We start from the raw sequence: 13,263 nt of genomic DNA, 5'->3' as shown, positions 1-13,263 counted from the left end.
TTTTCTTTTTTCTAAAAAATTCTGAAAATTTAAAAAATGTTAATGAATGACATGTCAAATTCTGATAGGTTGTTTAAAGTAATTCTTAATATATATAATTCTGCAAATTTCTAAAAATGTTAATTAGTGACATGTTGAATCCCTATTGGTTGTTTTAAAGCTTAGGTGGACAGCCTTAGAAGCTTATAACTCCTACTTTTATTTAGTATAATTAAAATGTACTAGCATTTTCGTAATATGTCACATCAGAACTGGTTAAATTTTTAACAACATAGGTTAAATAAGTATATAGATATATTTTAAAAATATAAACAATGTTGTATCTTAATTTTAATATATATTTGTTATTATTAAATGATTTAGATATGTAAATATTTAATCTTAGTTTTATAAATAAATTTAAGTTTTATAATTTTCTAAATAGTTTGTTATTGTTTCCTAAGATTTTTGAAACAATAAATAGAATCTGTTTAATTATTTTATTACATAATTTCGAAATAATTTTATTGTTATTTTATTAAATAATTTCGAAATTATTTTATTAATAATTTCTTGTAATCTAATAAAAAAATAATTACTATTTTTTTGGACAATTATTTTCAGATTACAACAAATTAATATTAAGATTCTGTTATTATATTTTGTATTAAAATACAGTGGCATTTTGTGTAATATTTTACATGGAGTAGGGTTATTTGTTTAAAGGGTTGCTTAAATAAGTATATAGATTTAATTATTGATGTGAACATCTAATATATTAAATTAAGAGAATTTGTTAGAAATGTCATTTTTGACATATCTTTTCTCTAAAATGCCGATTTTTTGAATATTTTTATTTTTTACCTTTTTTACATAATTACACTATGTTAAATTAATTTTTAGTTTTTTTTTTTTAAGGTTTGGGTTCCCAATTTACATTTAGGGTATAGTTTTTAAGGGATACAGTTTAGTATTTGAAGTTTAGGGTTTATAATTTTGTCATTTTATATATTAAAAAGAGTATTTTTGAAAATAGACACCATAAAAAAATATTTTTGAAAAGTGACATAGGAAAAGAGGTATTTTTGAAATCCCCCTAAAATTTAGTGCATGCTGTAGTTTTATGAGAATTTGTTAAAAATGCCCCTTTTGATATACCTCTTTTCAAAAATACCCTATATTCTGGCCATTTTTATTTTTGCCCTCTTTTAATTTTTAATGACCATTTTACCCTTAGATGAAAATTATTTTATTCAATAAAAAGAAAAACAAAATTTTCCCGCCAAAAAATTTCCGACATATTTTCCCGCCAAAAATTTTTTGACAAAAAAATTTTTGATAAAAAATTTCGACAAAAAAATTTTCCCGCCAAAAAAAATTTACAAGGTTTTTAAAAGGTTTTATAAGGTTTCTAAACACCTTGTAAAGGCTTTTACAAGATTTTTTAAAGAGTTTTAAAAGGTTTTTTAAACAACTTGTAAACGCTTTTACAAGATTTTTAAAAGGTTTTAAAAGGTTTTTAAAAGGTTTTAAAAGGTTTTTAAAAGGTTTTTAAAAGGTTTTCAAATGGTTTTTAAAAAGATTTTTAAAAGGTTTTTAAACACCTTGTAAACGCTTTTACAATGTTTTTAAAAACCTTGTAAAAGTTTTTACAAGATTTTTAAAAAGGTTTTAAAAGGTTTTTAAACAACTTGTAAATGCTTTTAAAAAGTTTTTAAAAGCGTTTACAAGGTGTTTAAAAACCTTTTAAAATCATTTACAAGCTTTTTAAAAGCATTTACAATGTTTTTAAAAGCGTTTACAATGTCCTTTTTAAAAACCTTTTAAAAACCTTGTAAACACTTTTAAAAAAAAGTTTTTTAAAAGCGTTTACAATGTTTTTAAAAGGTATAAATTTCAATATTTTTGGCGGGAAAAAATAATTTTTTCGAGAAAATTTTTTCGATTTTGGCGGGAAAAAAAAATTTTGGCGGAAAATTTTTTTGGCGGGAAAATATTTTTGATTTTGATGACTGTACATTCTTGCTTTCACTCAAAAAAGGGTAATTTAGTCATTTTATATATAAAAAGGGATAGTTTTAAAAATGGTCAACATGAAGGAGTATTTTTAAAAAGGGGCATTTTTGAGAATGCCCCTTTTTTTAGTCAACAGTGCATAGTTTTATTAGTATGTATACTAACGAACATAACTAGCGGGCCAAAGGTTCATATATTGTATATTGCCAAATATGACTTCTCTTCCATGGCCCATCAACGTTAATCATCCATTAACATACGGGTTTCCAAGCCCAATATAAAAGTCCTTATTTTTAGCAATAAAATCAGATTAAAAACAAAAAAGAAAAACCAAAAATTGGATAAGTCCGCAACATAAATCTCCTACACCGACTCCATTGTACACCCCAAAACGCAGTACTGACTTTTAAACACACACTCTTGACTCTGCTACGTGTATGTGTATCTTACATTTGCTACATCGGTACATAGTAACACAATACACCTACACACAGCAGATTACGAGGAAGTAGAAGAAAAATCTGAAGAGAAAATGAGATATTTTTTTTTTTTATAATAAACTTCGTATATATAGCCCCTTAAACCCTACTCCTTGGCTTCATTCTTCTTCCCATTTCCTCTGCCTCTTTCTCAGATCACACAAAAACCCTAGTTTCAAGACTTTATTCACCAGGTACCCTTTCTGCTCCATTTTCGATTTACTGTGCTTTGTTCTGTTCCTGATCTGTAATCTTTCTTCTGAGAATTCGTTCGTGTGAGTGAGTCTCGTGTATGTAGATTTGTTTGTAGGTGTTTGTTTCAGTTTGCCTGTGAATTAAATCTCTAGATCTGTTGGTTCTCTTTAGATGATGATGATGATTTTGTCTCAAAAGGTTTAGGGTTTTTGTTGATCTGGTGTTTTGTGTGTTTATAGAATGTCTTTCTGCAACAAACTCGGTGGTCTATTGAGACAGAACATAACTCCCAGCGGAGGAAATGTTCCGGTTACATCTATGCTTGGATCTCTTCGGTTGATGTCTACCAAGCTTTTCGTCGGAGGTAAGATCTTTGTCTCTCTCTCTCTCTCTCTTTGTCGGTGAGATTTGAGAGTTGTTCTTGGTCGGTTTCAAGAATTGGTTTTGTTTTGTACTTAGTTTTTAAAATTGCTTCAGGTCTGTCATGGGGAACTGATGACGCATCCTTGAGGGATGCTTTTGCTCACTTCGGTGAAGTCGTTGATGGTATTGTATTCTACTCTCTCTAGCTTTTTGTGGTTGATCTTTGTGTTTTAGTTTTGTGATTGCTCTGGAGATTTAACAAATGTGTTCTATTTTTGTTTGTTTCCCTATTTTTGCAGCTAAAGTCATCGTAGATAGAGAGACAGGAAGATCGAGGGGTTTTGGATTTGTCAACTTCAGTGATGAGACTGCTGCATCTGCTGCCATTTCTGAGATGGACGGAAAGGTTTGTATTTGGAATCCTCGGTTTATTGTTAACTGTTTCTGTTTTAATGCTGACAGCTACTTCTATTGGTTTTTGTAATTTCAGGATCTGAATGGTCGTAACATCCGAGTGAACCCTGCTAACGATAGACCAAGTGCTCCCCGGGCATATGGTGGCGGCGGTGGTTACGGAGGTGGCGGTGGTAGCTACGGAGGTGGTGGCGGAAGCTATGGAGGAGGTGGCAGCAGCTATGGAGGAGGTGGTGATGGTGGTAGTTACTAAACCAGAGGAGTTGCTGCTTGTGAAGACGAAGAGTTAAAATGGTTCTGTTTTAGTTGGTTTCTTCAATTGAATCTTTGTGTTAGTATAAAACCTGAATGGGATTTGCTAAAAAAAAACTCATTTTCTGTTTTGGTTGAATATTTTATTGCCCCCATTAGGTGCATTTTAATATGGCCTTTCACTTGAGGTTTAGATTCTTCTACCTACCATTGCCTGTTCGTAGCTCTGATTGATCCAATTTTTCACCTTTTGTTATGTGATTTGGGTCTAAGGTCTCGTTTAAGTAAAATTTTTATCAGAGGTTAAGCATCTTCCGAGATAGAAGCAACCTTTTTTGGGAGTTACTCAGTAATAATTATGAATCAAGGAGACAGTTTAAAGCAATCCCTTCTATTTTTGAATCTACTCTTGTAGCCAAGTCATATAGCTTAGTTGCTGCTTAGGCAGCCAACTGTGGACACATCTGAGAACTCATAGAATCAGCCCTAGTTATCACGAGCGTTGATAGCTCACCGGATCTGATATGTGACACGAGTTGAAATCTTCTTTAGTATAGCTACAAAATTATATTGGCTTTGATTTTTCCACCAGTGATGATCAATGGCCGTAGATTAAAGTTATGATAAACATAGTCATGCACCTCCATTCAAAAGTAAAAAAACCTTATGGTACTTTCATGTGTTTGCAGTGTTAGTTTTTGGTTTCCTTATTTCGTTTTCTGGTTGTGATCCTACTCTTCCCTTCCGAGGGTTCGTTTGAATCTCATCTATATGTCAAGGTCTTGTGCTTTGTGTTTTTGAGAGTTTATTGAAAGCCTGACAAGGGTTTTATCAAATCTTTTCGCCGGTATTTAAACCTCATTGGAGAAATTTTAGGTTGTTAGGTTTGTTCATCTCGGGGATTACAAAAGCTGTATTTTGGGGCTTCGGATCGTTACAAGTGTACCAATAGGTACATCAATCTACGAAGAGCTTACAATTAGTATCTGGCTGATTAATCGTACCAGGACTTATTGAATCTTATATCAACCATAAATTAAAAATCTTTTGTAAATCCTTCAAGAATTTTATCCACTGGACAAGATTAAATGTATCATAACATTTGATGCTCACTCTTGGAGTTATAGGAAAATCTTTGAGCTTCCTCCTTCACGTCATGAGCCATTGACAGCATCAGGAAGGTCCTTTAGAACCTAAGTAGATGTAACAATGCTCTCCATTAGCTTCTTACTCACCAAAGACAAGCTCGGGGTTTTTGACAAGTAAGAGTATTACAATTGGAACAATGTGAGACTTTTGGTTCAAGGTCGTTGAGTGTGAAAAGATGGTTTTTCTTTGATGTTACCTGGTAAAGATGCCATGAAGCATAAGCATCTGTTGCTGCGTATTGTAACTGCTGCTTCGATAGAGGATAAATCTCCCAGTTCCCAAGCCTGATTCTGTGAGGCTTCAGGAGCTGCAAAGTAACAGTGAAACCTTTTAAAGCGAAATAAAACCAAGATTCCCAGAGGTGGTCCAGTTCTCACTAATGTACTCAAGCTTTAGATATCAACCCAGCGAGGTGGAAACGCATACCTCTTTACAGACAAGTGTCTCTGTTAGTGAGGCAAGGCCCCATTTTTTTGAATCTCCACCAATTTTTCGGTTGGCTAAATCTGAAAGATCCTCAACATCTTTGATGGACACTCCATAGTCATGGAAAAGCTTCACAGAGTCACCGTCAATTCCAATACCTACCTATATATATATATATATATATGATATGATACAGGACTATGTTAAAATAGAGCATATATGGCTAACAACAAGAACTTTGATCACTTGAGAAATATTAACAAACCTTGACAAGTGTTGAATCCTCAATAAGATGTTGGAGACTTTGTGGGATACCGGAATGGACAATGTGCATAACATCACAATAATTCTTATCTACACATATCTGGACAGTTGCAACCTTCCCAGGGAGAACACCTGAACAAGTCATATTTATCACAAGAATGCATATATCAGCAAACATCAAGGAGTTCATGAATATGTCCCACTGAATTGAGATGAGTTGAAGCATCTGCGGTTGAGTTTTCAAAGGACAATAATCTATTGAATTGTCTACCAAAAGATGATGCGTGGTTTGAGTTAGGATACACTCTCCAAACCTACAACCCGAAAAAAGAGCAAACTCCACATAGAGATGGAGTTTTAGCTTTAATGCAGGACCAAACATAAAAAAGTTTACAACATCACGAGAAATTATCAAACGACTATCATTACAAAGCTGTAGTAGAACAATGTAGCAAATGAAAAGCTTGCAGCAATCAGATTTCAGATTTGAGACAAGACAAAACTGCACAAATGAGACATCTACAGTTTCTTTCTGATCTTTCTGATCAACAACCATAAGCTCTTTCTGATCTAAAGAAAAGAGAACGTATCATAGAGATTTAAGAAGAGGAAATACGAAAAGATAACATATGCATCCGTAGAGATAATTAAAATGCACCATCAGATGCATCTGATTGCACCACATTTCATACTCATTAAAACTGCAAACAGATTGAACTAACAACATCAACTGAGAGAGGTAGTTTCTCTACGGAATCAGACACAGACACACAGAATCGAAAAAAAGAAGCAAGAACAAAAAGTAAGTACCTTTTCTAAAACTAGGTCTCCACTCAATATCTAAGCCAACAATAGCTTTTCCAGATTCATCCCTCTTGGTATCAAGAACCTTAAGAAGCTGCATTGCTCGCCTATCAACCTCACTAGCAGTCTTACTGTACAAAATCCTACCACCAAACCTCATCGCTGGAAAATTCCTACCTGCAATTAACAAAAAAAAACATCAAATAATCAAAGGATAAGTTGCTTTGCCACATAACATCCTCACTTCAAATAACAAACAAAAAACACTGTTATTAAGGAATAAATCCTAATTATATAGATTAGGGTACGACTACGAACAGGTTTGTACATTAAGACGGTGACAATTGAAAAAAAAAAAAAAAAACAAGAACTTGGGATAAAATGTGAGAGACAACAAATGGATCGAGATCAGCAGCGAGCCCAGAAATGTACAAAGCAAAAAAGACGTTAAGAGATTTGTAGGGAGAGAATGATGAAGACCTCGGCAACGAGAGAGGGGAAATCGTTTATAAGCTGCAGGAGAAGTGATGGAACGAGGCAATTCGCGGCGGATTTTATTATTATTAGGGATTTGATGATGTGGAACCTCGTCCCCATGGCCGGAGGTTATAGCCCCTACGGCCGGAGAAGAAGAAGAAGAAGAAGAGTGGGAGAGTTTATAGGAAGCTTCGATTGCGTCGATAGCCAGAAGCTGCTCCTCTGTAAAATCGTCGTCGTCGTCGTCCCAATTTTTTGTCCTTGACATTTTTTTTTTAATTTTTTTTCATGAACAAAAAAAAATTAAAATAAAAAATAAGTGGTTTATTATTATTGTTTTTTGCTTCTAAAAAAGCACATTGATAAAAATAGAAAGATTACAGAGAGAGAGACTGAGAGAGATCTCTAATCGTACTTAGTCGTCTAAGAGATGACAAATCCAGGCATTTCAAAAGAGTATGTGAACTTCTCGACATCATCCTTTAGCTCATCCATCTCCTTGTTGTTCACCAAACCCTTGTTAAAGTCTTCCGTCAGCTCACCGTACTGATTCTGGATCTCCAACGTGAGTGTCACGGCACGGCTCAAGAACTCTCCTATCTTCTCAAAGTCTTTCTCCACCAATCCTCTTGAGGTCATCGCGGGTGTACCAATTCTTACACCTCCGGGAGCAAGAAAACTAGTGTCTCCAAATACTGCATTCCTGTTTAATGTTATGTAGCACAAATCGCAGAGCTTCTCAAGCTTGTCACCTGGCAGAAGCAGATGCATATCTAAACATCAGAGACAGTTCGCTATATAAAAAATAAAATGGTGGATTTTTTTTTTCTCACTGACCGGTTAATCCAAGAGGGCGAAGATCCCAGAGAATGAGGTGGTTGTCAGTTCCACCGGTTACAATACAGTATCCCTTGACCATCAAGTAGTTTGCTAGGCATGCAGCATTGGCTTTCACCTGTTTTGCATAAACCTTGAAGCTAGGAGCCATAGCCTGCTTCAATGCAACAGCTAGAGCACCGATCTTGTTATTGTGAGGACCACTTTGAAGCGCTGGGAATACAGCAAAGTTGATTTTTTCCTCAAGGTCAAAAACAGCACCCTCGGGTTCCCCCTTCTTGGCTGGTTTTGGGCCCTTCCTGTAGAAGATCATACCGGCCCTTGGACCTCTTAAGCTCTTGTGAGTTGAGGTTGTCACTATGTCACAGTACTCAAACGGGTCTGTGGCTTCCTGTGAACATAATAAACAGAGTTCACACCGCACCACTTGAGAGACATCAAAAGATTTTAACAATGTGATATGATTTGTTCTCCGAGACAAGCTCAATCAAAATGCTACACAAAACCAGATCTAACATAAACGCAAGTTATTAATATGTTTATATTATAGCAAAAGATGTTTGATGCTAAAAGATATTTTAGTTTTTTATCAAAAGTTTATAAATACTAAGTCGGGCCACTATGCTAGTATATTAATTTATACCTGAGCAGCAACAAGGGCACTGTTGTGAGCCATGTCGCAGAGCAAAAAAGCCCCAACCTCGTCCGCGACAGCCCTGAATCTCGCGTAATCCCATTCTCTAGGGTAAGAAGTACCTCCACAGATGATTAACTTAGGCCTAAAATCCATAGCCTTCTCCTCAAGCTTGTCGTAATCAATGTAACCAGTGGTGGAATCAACCTTGTACGGAAAGTTTTCGAAGTAGATCGAGGTCGCCGAGATGTTCTTCCCACCAGAGGTATAGTAACCATGAGTCAAATGACCACCTGAAGGCACATCAAGGCCCATCATACGATCATGAGGCTGGAGCAAAGCCGTGTAGGCTGCGAAATTGGCAGGGGAACCAGAGTAAGGCTGAACGTTAACGCCCCATTTCTCTGGATCACAATGGAAAGCCTCGAGAGCGCGTGAGCGGCAGAGACTCTCGATCTCATCGATGAACTCGGTACCTCCGTAGTAACGATTACCAGGCAGACCTTCCGAGTATTTATTTGTGAGCGGACTTCCGAGAGCTTCCATGACGGCCAAGGAAGTGAAATTCTCGGCTGCGATGAGTTCGATTCCTCGATATTGCCGGCGTTTCTCCTTCTCGATTAGGCCGTGGATCTCCGGATCGACGGAGTCAAGATGCGTGTTTCCCCAAGAAGAGACTGCTTCCATATCTGACATTGGAGGGATAGAGAGACTTTTAGCGTGGGTCTTTATATGATAAGATATGTGTCGTGCAAGCAAAACTAAGCATTTGACATTTTTTGGGTGATTTTGTAGAGTTAAGTATGACATTTTGGTTGCTTTAGAATCCCAGTAACTCCAAGTCAAGTCTGTCTTTTAAAGAGGGGAAAAAGACATTATCCATTTTTGTAATCCAATGTGTTCACCAAGGAAACTAATTTAATTTTGCCATGACAAGTTTAATATAGAAAGATTTATTAGATAACGCAAGCAAACAATGTCTTTAATTATGATTGACTAAGATAATATCAACAGGCTCATTTGTTTATGATTGACCCATGTGCAATAATATAAAGACCATACTTCTTCTGTATAAGACTCCAATTGCACTTGTATATTCTAGAATTCAAAAGTAAGATTAAGAAACTCAAGTAAAGAATATCTCTCTTTATTGCTTTAGAAAATCTCTCAAAAACTAAAGCTCATAAACTCTTAATCTCTCTTAAGTTATGCAACAAGTTTGCATCTCCTTATATAGAGAACACCTTGACCAAAACCTAAACACATTAGAAAATATATTTAGATAACTCCTAAATATATGTATATCTAGATAACTCCTAAAGATATTGGTCCTTAAACCATAACTTTGTTGGCTTATGACTCAAGCCATGTCAAGCTTATCCAACATTCACCTCCTTAAGCTTGAAATTGATCTTTGACAAATCATGAATTCCAACAAGGTCCCTCATCTCCTTGAACTTGATTCTTCCTAGAGCCTTAGTGAGTATGTTTGACATTTTTTTGGGTGATTTTGTAGAATTAAGTATGACATTTTGGTTGCTTTAGAATCAAGTAATTCCAAGTCAAGTCTGTCTTTTAAAGAGATCAAAAGACATTATCCATTTTTGTACTCCAATGTGCAGTTCACCAAGGAAACTAATTTAATTTTGCCATGACAAGTTTAATATAGAAAGACTTATTAGATAACGCAAACAAACAATGTCTTTAATTATGATTGACTAAGATGATATCAACAGACTCATTTGTTTATGATTGACCATGTGCAATAATATAAGAAAGAATTACTCAAATGTTATCTAAAAGTTGGTTTATTCCTCATATCTAACAATTTTATAAAAATTGTTCAAATGTTTAGTGTTCTGGGTGTAATTACAACTTACCCCTTAGATTTAGTTTTTCGATTTTGATTAAAAAAAAAATTAAAAAAATACACATCAGCAAATTAAAATACACATCATTTTCGATTTTCCACGTCACTACCCGAAAAAAAAAACTTAACGGCTGAGTTATAGTATTTACGGGAAGACGAAAGATCTCGTCGATTCATATGACGGCTGAGTTATAATGTTTTGTGGCTGAGTTATCACAAGAAATAATCTGAAAGCAAACAGTTGATTTATATTACTTGACGGCTGAGTTATAGTATTTACGGGAAAACGAAAGGTCTCGTCGATTCATATGACGGCTGAGTTATAATGCTTTGTGGCTGAGCTATCACAAAGAATAATCTGAAAGCGGAAAACGAAAGGTCTCGTCGATTAATATGACGGCTGAGTTATAATGCTTGACGCCTGAGTTATTGCACAAAATAAAACAAATGTATTACAATAATACTGCATCGGACAAGTTTTCGCATTGTGCCCAACTTGTTTACATCGAGAGCATGCATTTAGCTCATGGCTAAACGCGTCCAATTCGTAGTCTTCAAGAACAAGCTCCACAAGCTTGTCGTGTGTTGTGTCTCCATCTATCTGCACAACTATACACCCTCTATCGTCGATGTCAAATACATATTTCTGTTTCTTTACCCAATTACCGGAAACAACTAGTACCGGAACTGGATCCATGAAAGAAAATGAAGAACAAAGTGAAGAAGAAGTAGAAGAACAAGGTGAAGAAGAAAGTAAAAACCATGTAAGAACAAGAGTCGAAGGAACGACGTTTCGTATCTCCGGAGAAGAAAGATGATGACATGGAATGCTGACATGGATGATGCGTCTGACGTGGCAAGTCAGCCATCAAACAAATTATAACTCAGCCTAAATAAAACTCAGCCATCAAACAAATTATAACTCAGTCACAACATGAATAACATTACAGTAATTAAAAAGCAAAAAAATGGAAGCCAAATTCAGCCGCTTCATCAACTGAAAATATGTAACTCAGCGTATCGTTTAATAAGTCAGCCGTAACTGAATAATATTCTAGTAATTAATCTTTTGCTACTAAGTTAGCCGTGAAATGGCCGAGTTGTACGATAAGTCAGTCTATCACGGCTGAGTTATAGTTTTTAACCATAACTCAGCCGTAACGACATCTCATAAGTCAGCCGTTTTTCATAACTCAGCTACCCGGAAAAAGTTAATTCAGCTGTGTCGTAGTGATAACTCAGCCAAAATTTTGACAACTCAACCATCGGGTGAAAACTCAGCCGTAAGGACGGCTAAGTTAGAGCATAACTCAGCCAGATTTTAATAAGTCAGCCGTAACGCTTGGCTGAGTTATGCTCTAAGTCAGCCGTCCGCTCTTACTCAAATATTTTTTCCATAAATCAGCCGCAACATACCTATAACTCAGCCGTCATTACCTCTGTAACGTGTTACGGCTGAGTTATTTAATACACGTCAGCGATTTCTGAAGTGGCGTCTGACGTGGCAATGACATTTTTTATAATTACGTTTTTTCCGATAACATAAAACAAGGGCATACTGGGTATTTTCAAATATCCAAAATATTTGAGTAATAAAATTTTTGTTTGTAGATTCTGGTAATATTACCTAAAATGTATAACATCTGAGTAAATCTCTCATAATATAAAAAGACCATACTTCTTCTTCTGTATAAGACTCCAATTGCACTTATACATATAACTTCAAGCAATGAAGCAAACATTACTCATTTTTACGATTGACCATGTGAATTAATAATAAATAGCGTCTTGTGTTCCTTTTTCCCCATACTTGATAAGCAAAGCTACCATATAAAGATTCCCGGTGTTAATTACAGGGCATAATATGTATACTATTTTTGTATCATTGACAATACTTTAACTATATTTGCCACATCACGCTACTATTTTTGTATGATTGTCTTCTTTGAAAAGTTGACTATGTAATAGAGACAGCATATTGTCAGAACCACGTCTATGGGACTTGTGCTGAATTTGAAAATCAGGTGAGATCAGATATATGAAGATCCATTCTTATTACACTCTTATCTTTCTCTCTCTATGTTAATCTATTTACTAATTACCATTCTTTATAATCTATGTTGGTTGTTTTCTGTTGAATCCTACTCCATCTTTATGTGTCAAACTAATCTTACAATCCATCTGTTCAGGATTCACGTACGTGGCTTACAAGGCCGGAAGTACTGAACGTTTTGTATATTGATGTCTGCTTCAGATATCTCTTGGAATACTGTTTATCCCTTGCAAGCAATGCACAGCATCAGGATATCTAGAAATGCTTCTCCATTAGCTTCTTACTCACCAAAGACAAGCTTTGTGCAGCCAGTTCCACGTAAAAAGTGGGGGCTTTGTTTGTATTATTACCTGATAAAAGATGCCATGAACCATAATTATTGGTTTCTGCATATTGTAAGCCTGACGAATGTTTGGTTTCAAGAGGATGGGCCTCCCAGTTTCCAAGCCTGATGAGGTTTGGTTTCAACAGCTGATTAGTAACAGAACAGAATGATCAATCCAGTTGGACCAGTTGTCAATATTGTTCTATAGACTCAATATCGGCCACATTCTTAGTTCGTATAAAAGAGGACTGGTTTATGAAGATCGTTCACTCTTCTACTCGATCCTAGCATCACTACAATAGTAAGAAACCAATAAACTTTCAGAGGGTTTCTAATAGACTGAAAATTTTCACCATAACAGTGGCAGCTCACACGCATAGAGACACTCCTGTCTTCATCAATTCAGGATCTACTCACAGTTCCAATTCAAATCTCACAATATGGCCTTCGATCTCTAGAACGAGGTAACAGGAGCAACGCAAGCCTCAAAGATTAATTACCTCCATCACACGGCAAAAGAATTGCTTTTGCAGCTTGCGGATAGTTAACTTTTGTAAGATCAAGCTTCAATCTCTTGGAGAGTCAATCCAAAAAATGTAAGAGTCAATCCAATGATTAGTCTTATTTAAGATTTTTTTGCTTATTAAATTATGTTGATTCATTTTAATTTTTTTTTATTTAGATAAATATTAATTATTTTAGTTTGTTTAATTAAATTAAATGATA

General features: G+C 35.3%; 3 protein-coding genes across 4 annotated transcripts; 1 reads left to right on the top strand and 2 right to left on the bottom strand.

Moving 5' to 3' along the window:
* The first annotated feature begins 2,345 nt into the window (after window positions 1–2,345).
* Window positions 2,346–3,901, top strand: LOC104772986 (glycine-rich RNA-binding protein 2, mitochondrial). 2 transcript variants are annotated; one of them, XM_010497540.2, is made up of 5 exons: window positions 2,346–2,668; window positions 2,909–3,033; window positions 3,147–3,215; window positions 3,332–3,438; window positions 3,523–3,901. In XM_010497540.2, the coding sequence occupies exons 2-5, from the start codon at window positions 2,910–2,912 to the stop codon at window positions 3,697–3,699; spliced, it is 477 nt and encodes a 158-aa protein (XP_010495842.1). In that variant the 5' UTR covers window positions 2,346–2,668; window position 2,909; the 3' UTR covers window positions 3,700–3,901.
* Window positions 3,902–4,614: 713 nt separating this feature from the next.
* On the bottom strand, window positions 4,615–7,235 carry LOC104772987 (3'-5' exonuclease). The gene is made up of 6 exons (XM_010497541.3): window positions 6,822–7,235; window positions 6,348–6,518; window positions 5,539–5,669; window positions 5,274–5,435; window positions 5,044–5,154; window positions 4,615–4,891 (listed from the first exon to the last, which is right to left on the bottom strand). Exons 1-6 carry the CDS (start codon window positions 7,084–7,086, stop codon window positions 4,853–4,855), a joined length of 879 nt encoding a protein of 292 aa, XP_010495843.1. The 5' UTR covers window positions 7,087–7,235; the 3' UTR covers window positions 4,615–4,852.
* On the bottom strand, window positions 7,122–9,125 carry LOC104772999 (serine hydroxymethyltransferase 5-like). The gene is made up of 3 exons (XM_087479325.1): window positions 8,299–9,125; window positions 7,656–8,046; window positions 7,122–7,570 (listed from the first exon to the last, which is right to left on the bottom strand). Exons 1-3 carry the CDS (start codon window positions 9,097–9,099, stop codon window positions 7,242–7,244), a joined length of 1,521 nt encoding a protein of 506 aa, XP_087335451.1. The 5' UTR covers window positions 9,100–9,125; the 3' UTR covers window positions 7,122–7,241.
* Between the last annotated feature and the right edge of the window lie 4,138 nt (window positions 9,126–13,263).

This window comes from Camelina sativa, chromosome 12 (assembly GCF_030686135.1).
Source record: "Camelina sativa cultivar CO46 ecotype springtype chromosome 12, ASM3068613v1".
Lineage (NCBI taxonomy): Eukaryota > Viridiplantae > Streptophyta > Magnoliopsida > Brassicales > Brassicaceae > Camelina > Camelina sativa.
This window is presented reverse-complemented; position numbering and strand designations above follow the sequence as displayed.

Bases quoted from the DNA above. Each gene is read 5' to 3' on its own strand.
- LOC104772986 (XM_010497540.2), top strand. From the start codon at position 2,910: ATGTCTTTCTGCAACAAACTCGGTGGTCTATTGAGACAGAACATAACT. The intron at 3,034-3,146 runs GTAAGATCTTTG...AAATTGCTTCAG, and splicing joins TACCAAGCTTTTCGTCGGAG to GTCTGTCATGGGGAACTGAT. The intron at 3,216-3,331 runs GTATTGTATTCT...CTATTTTTGCAG, and splicing joins CTTCGGTGAAGTCGTTGATG to CTAAAGTCATCGTAGATAGA.
- LOC104772987 (XM_010497541.3), bottom strand. From the start codon at position 7,086: ATGTCAAGGACAAAAAATTGGGACGACGACGACGACGATTTTACAGAG. The intron at 5,670-6,347 runs GTACTTACTTTT...TGACTTGTTCAG, and splicing joins GAGACCTAGTTTTAGAAAAG to GTGTTCTCCCTGGGAAGGTT. The intron at 5,155-5,273 runs GTATGCGTTTCC...GTTACTTTGCAG, and splicing joins AGACACTTGTCTGTAAAGAG to CTCCTGAAGCCTCACAGAAT.
- LOC104772999 (XM_087479325.1), bottom strand. From the start codon at position 9,099: ATGTCATACTTAACTCTACAAAATCACCCAAAAAATGTCAAATGCTTA. The intron at 8,047-8,298 runs GTATAAATTAAT...TTATGTTCACAG, and splicing joins GTGCCCTTGTTGCTGCTCAG to GAAGCCACAGACCCGTTTGA. The intron at 7,571-7,655 runs GTCAGTGAGAAA...TGCTTCTGCCAG, and splicing joins TCGCCCTCTTGGATTAACCG to GTGACAAGCTTGAGAAGCTC.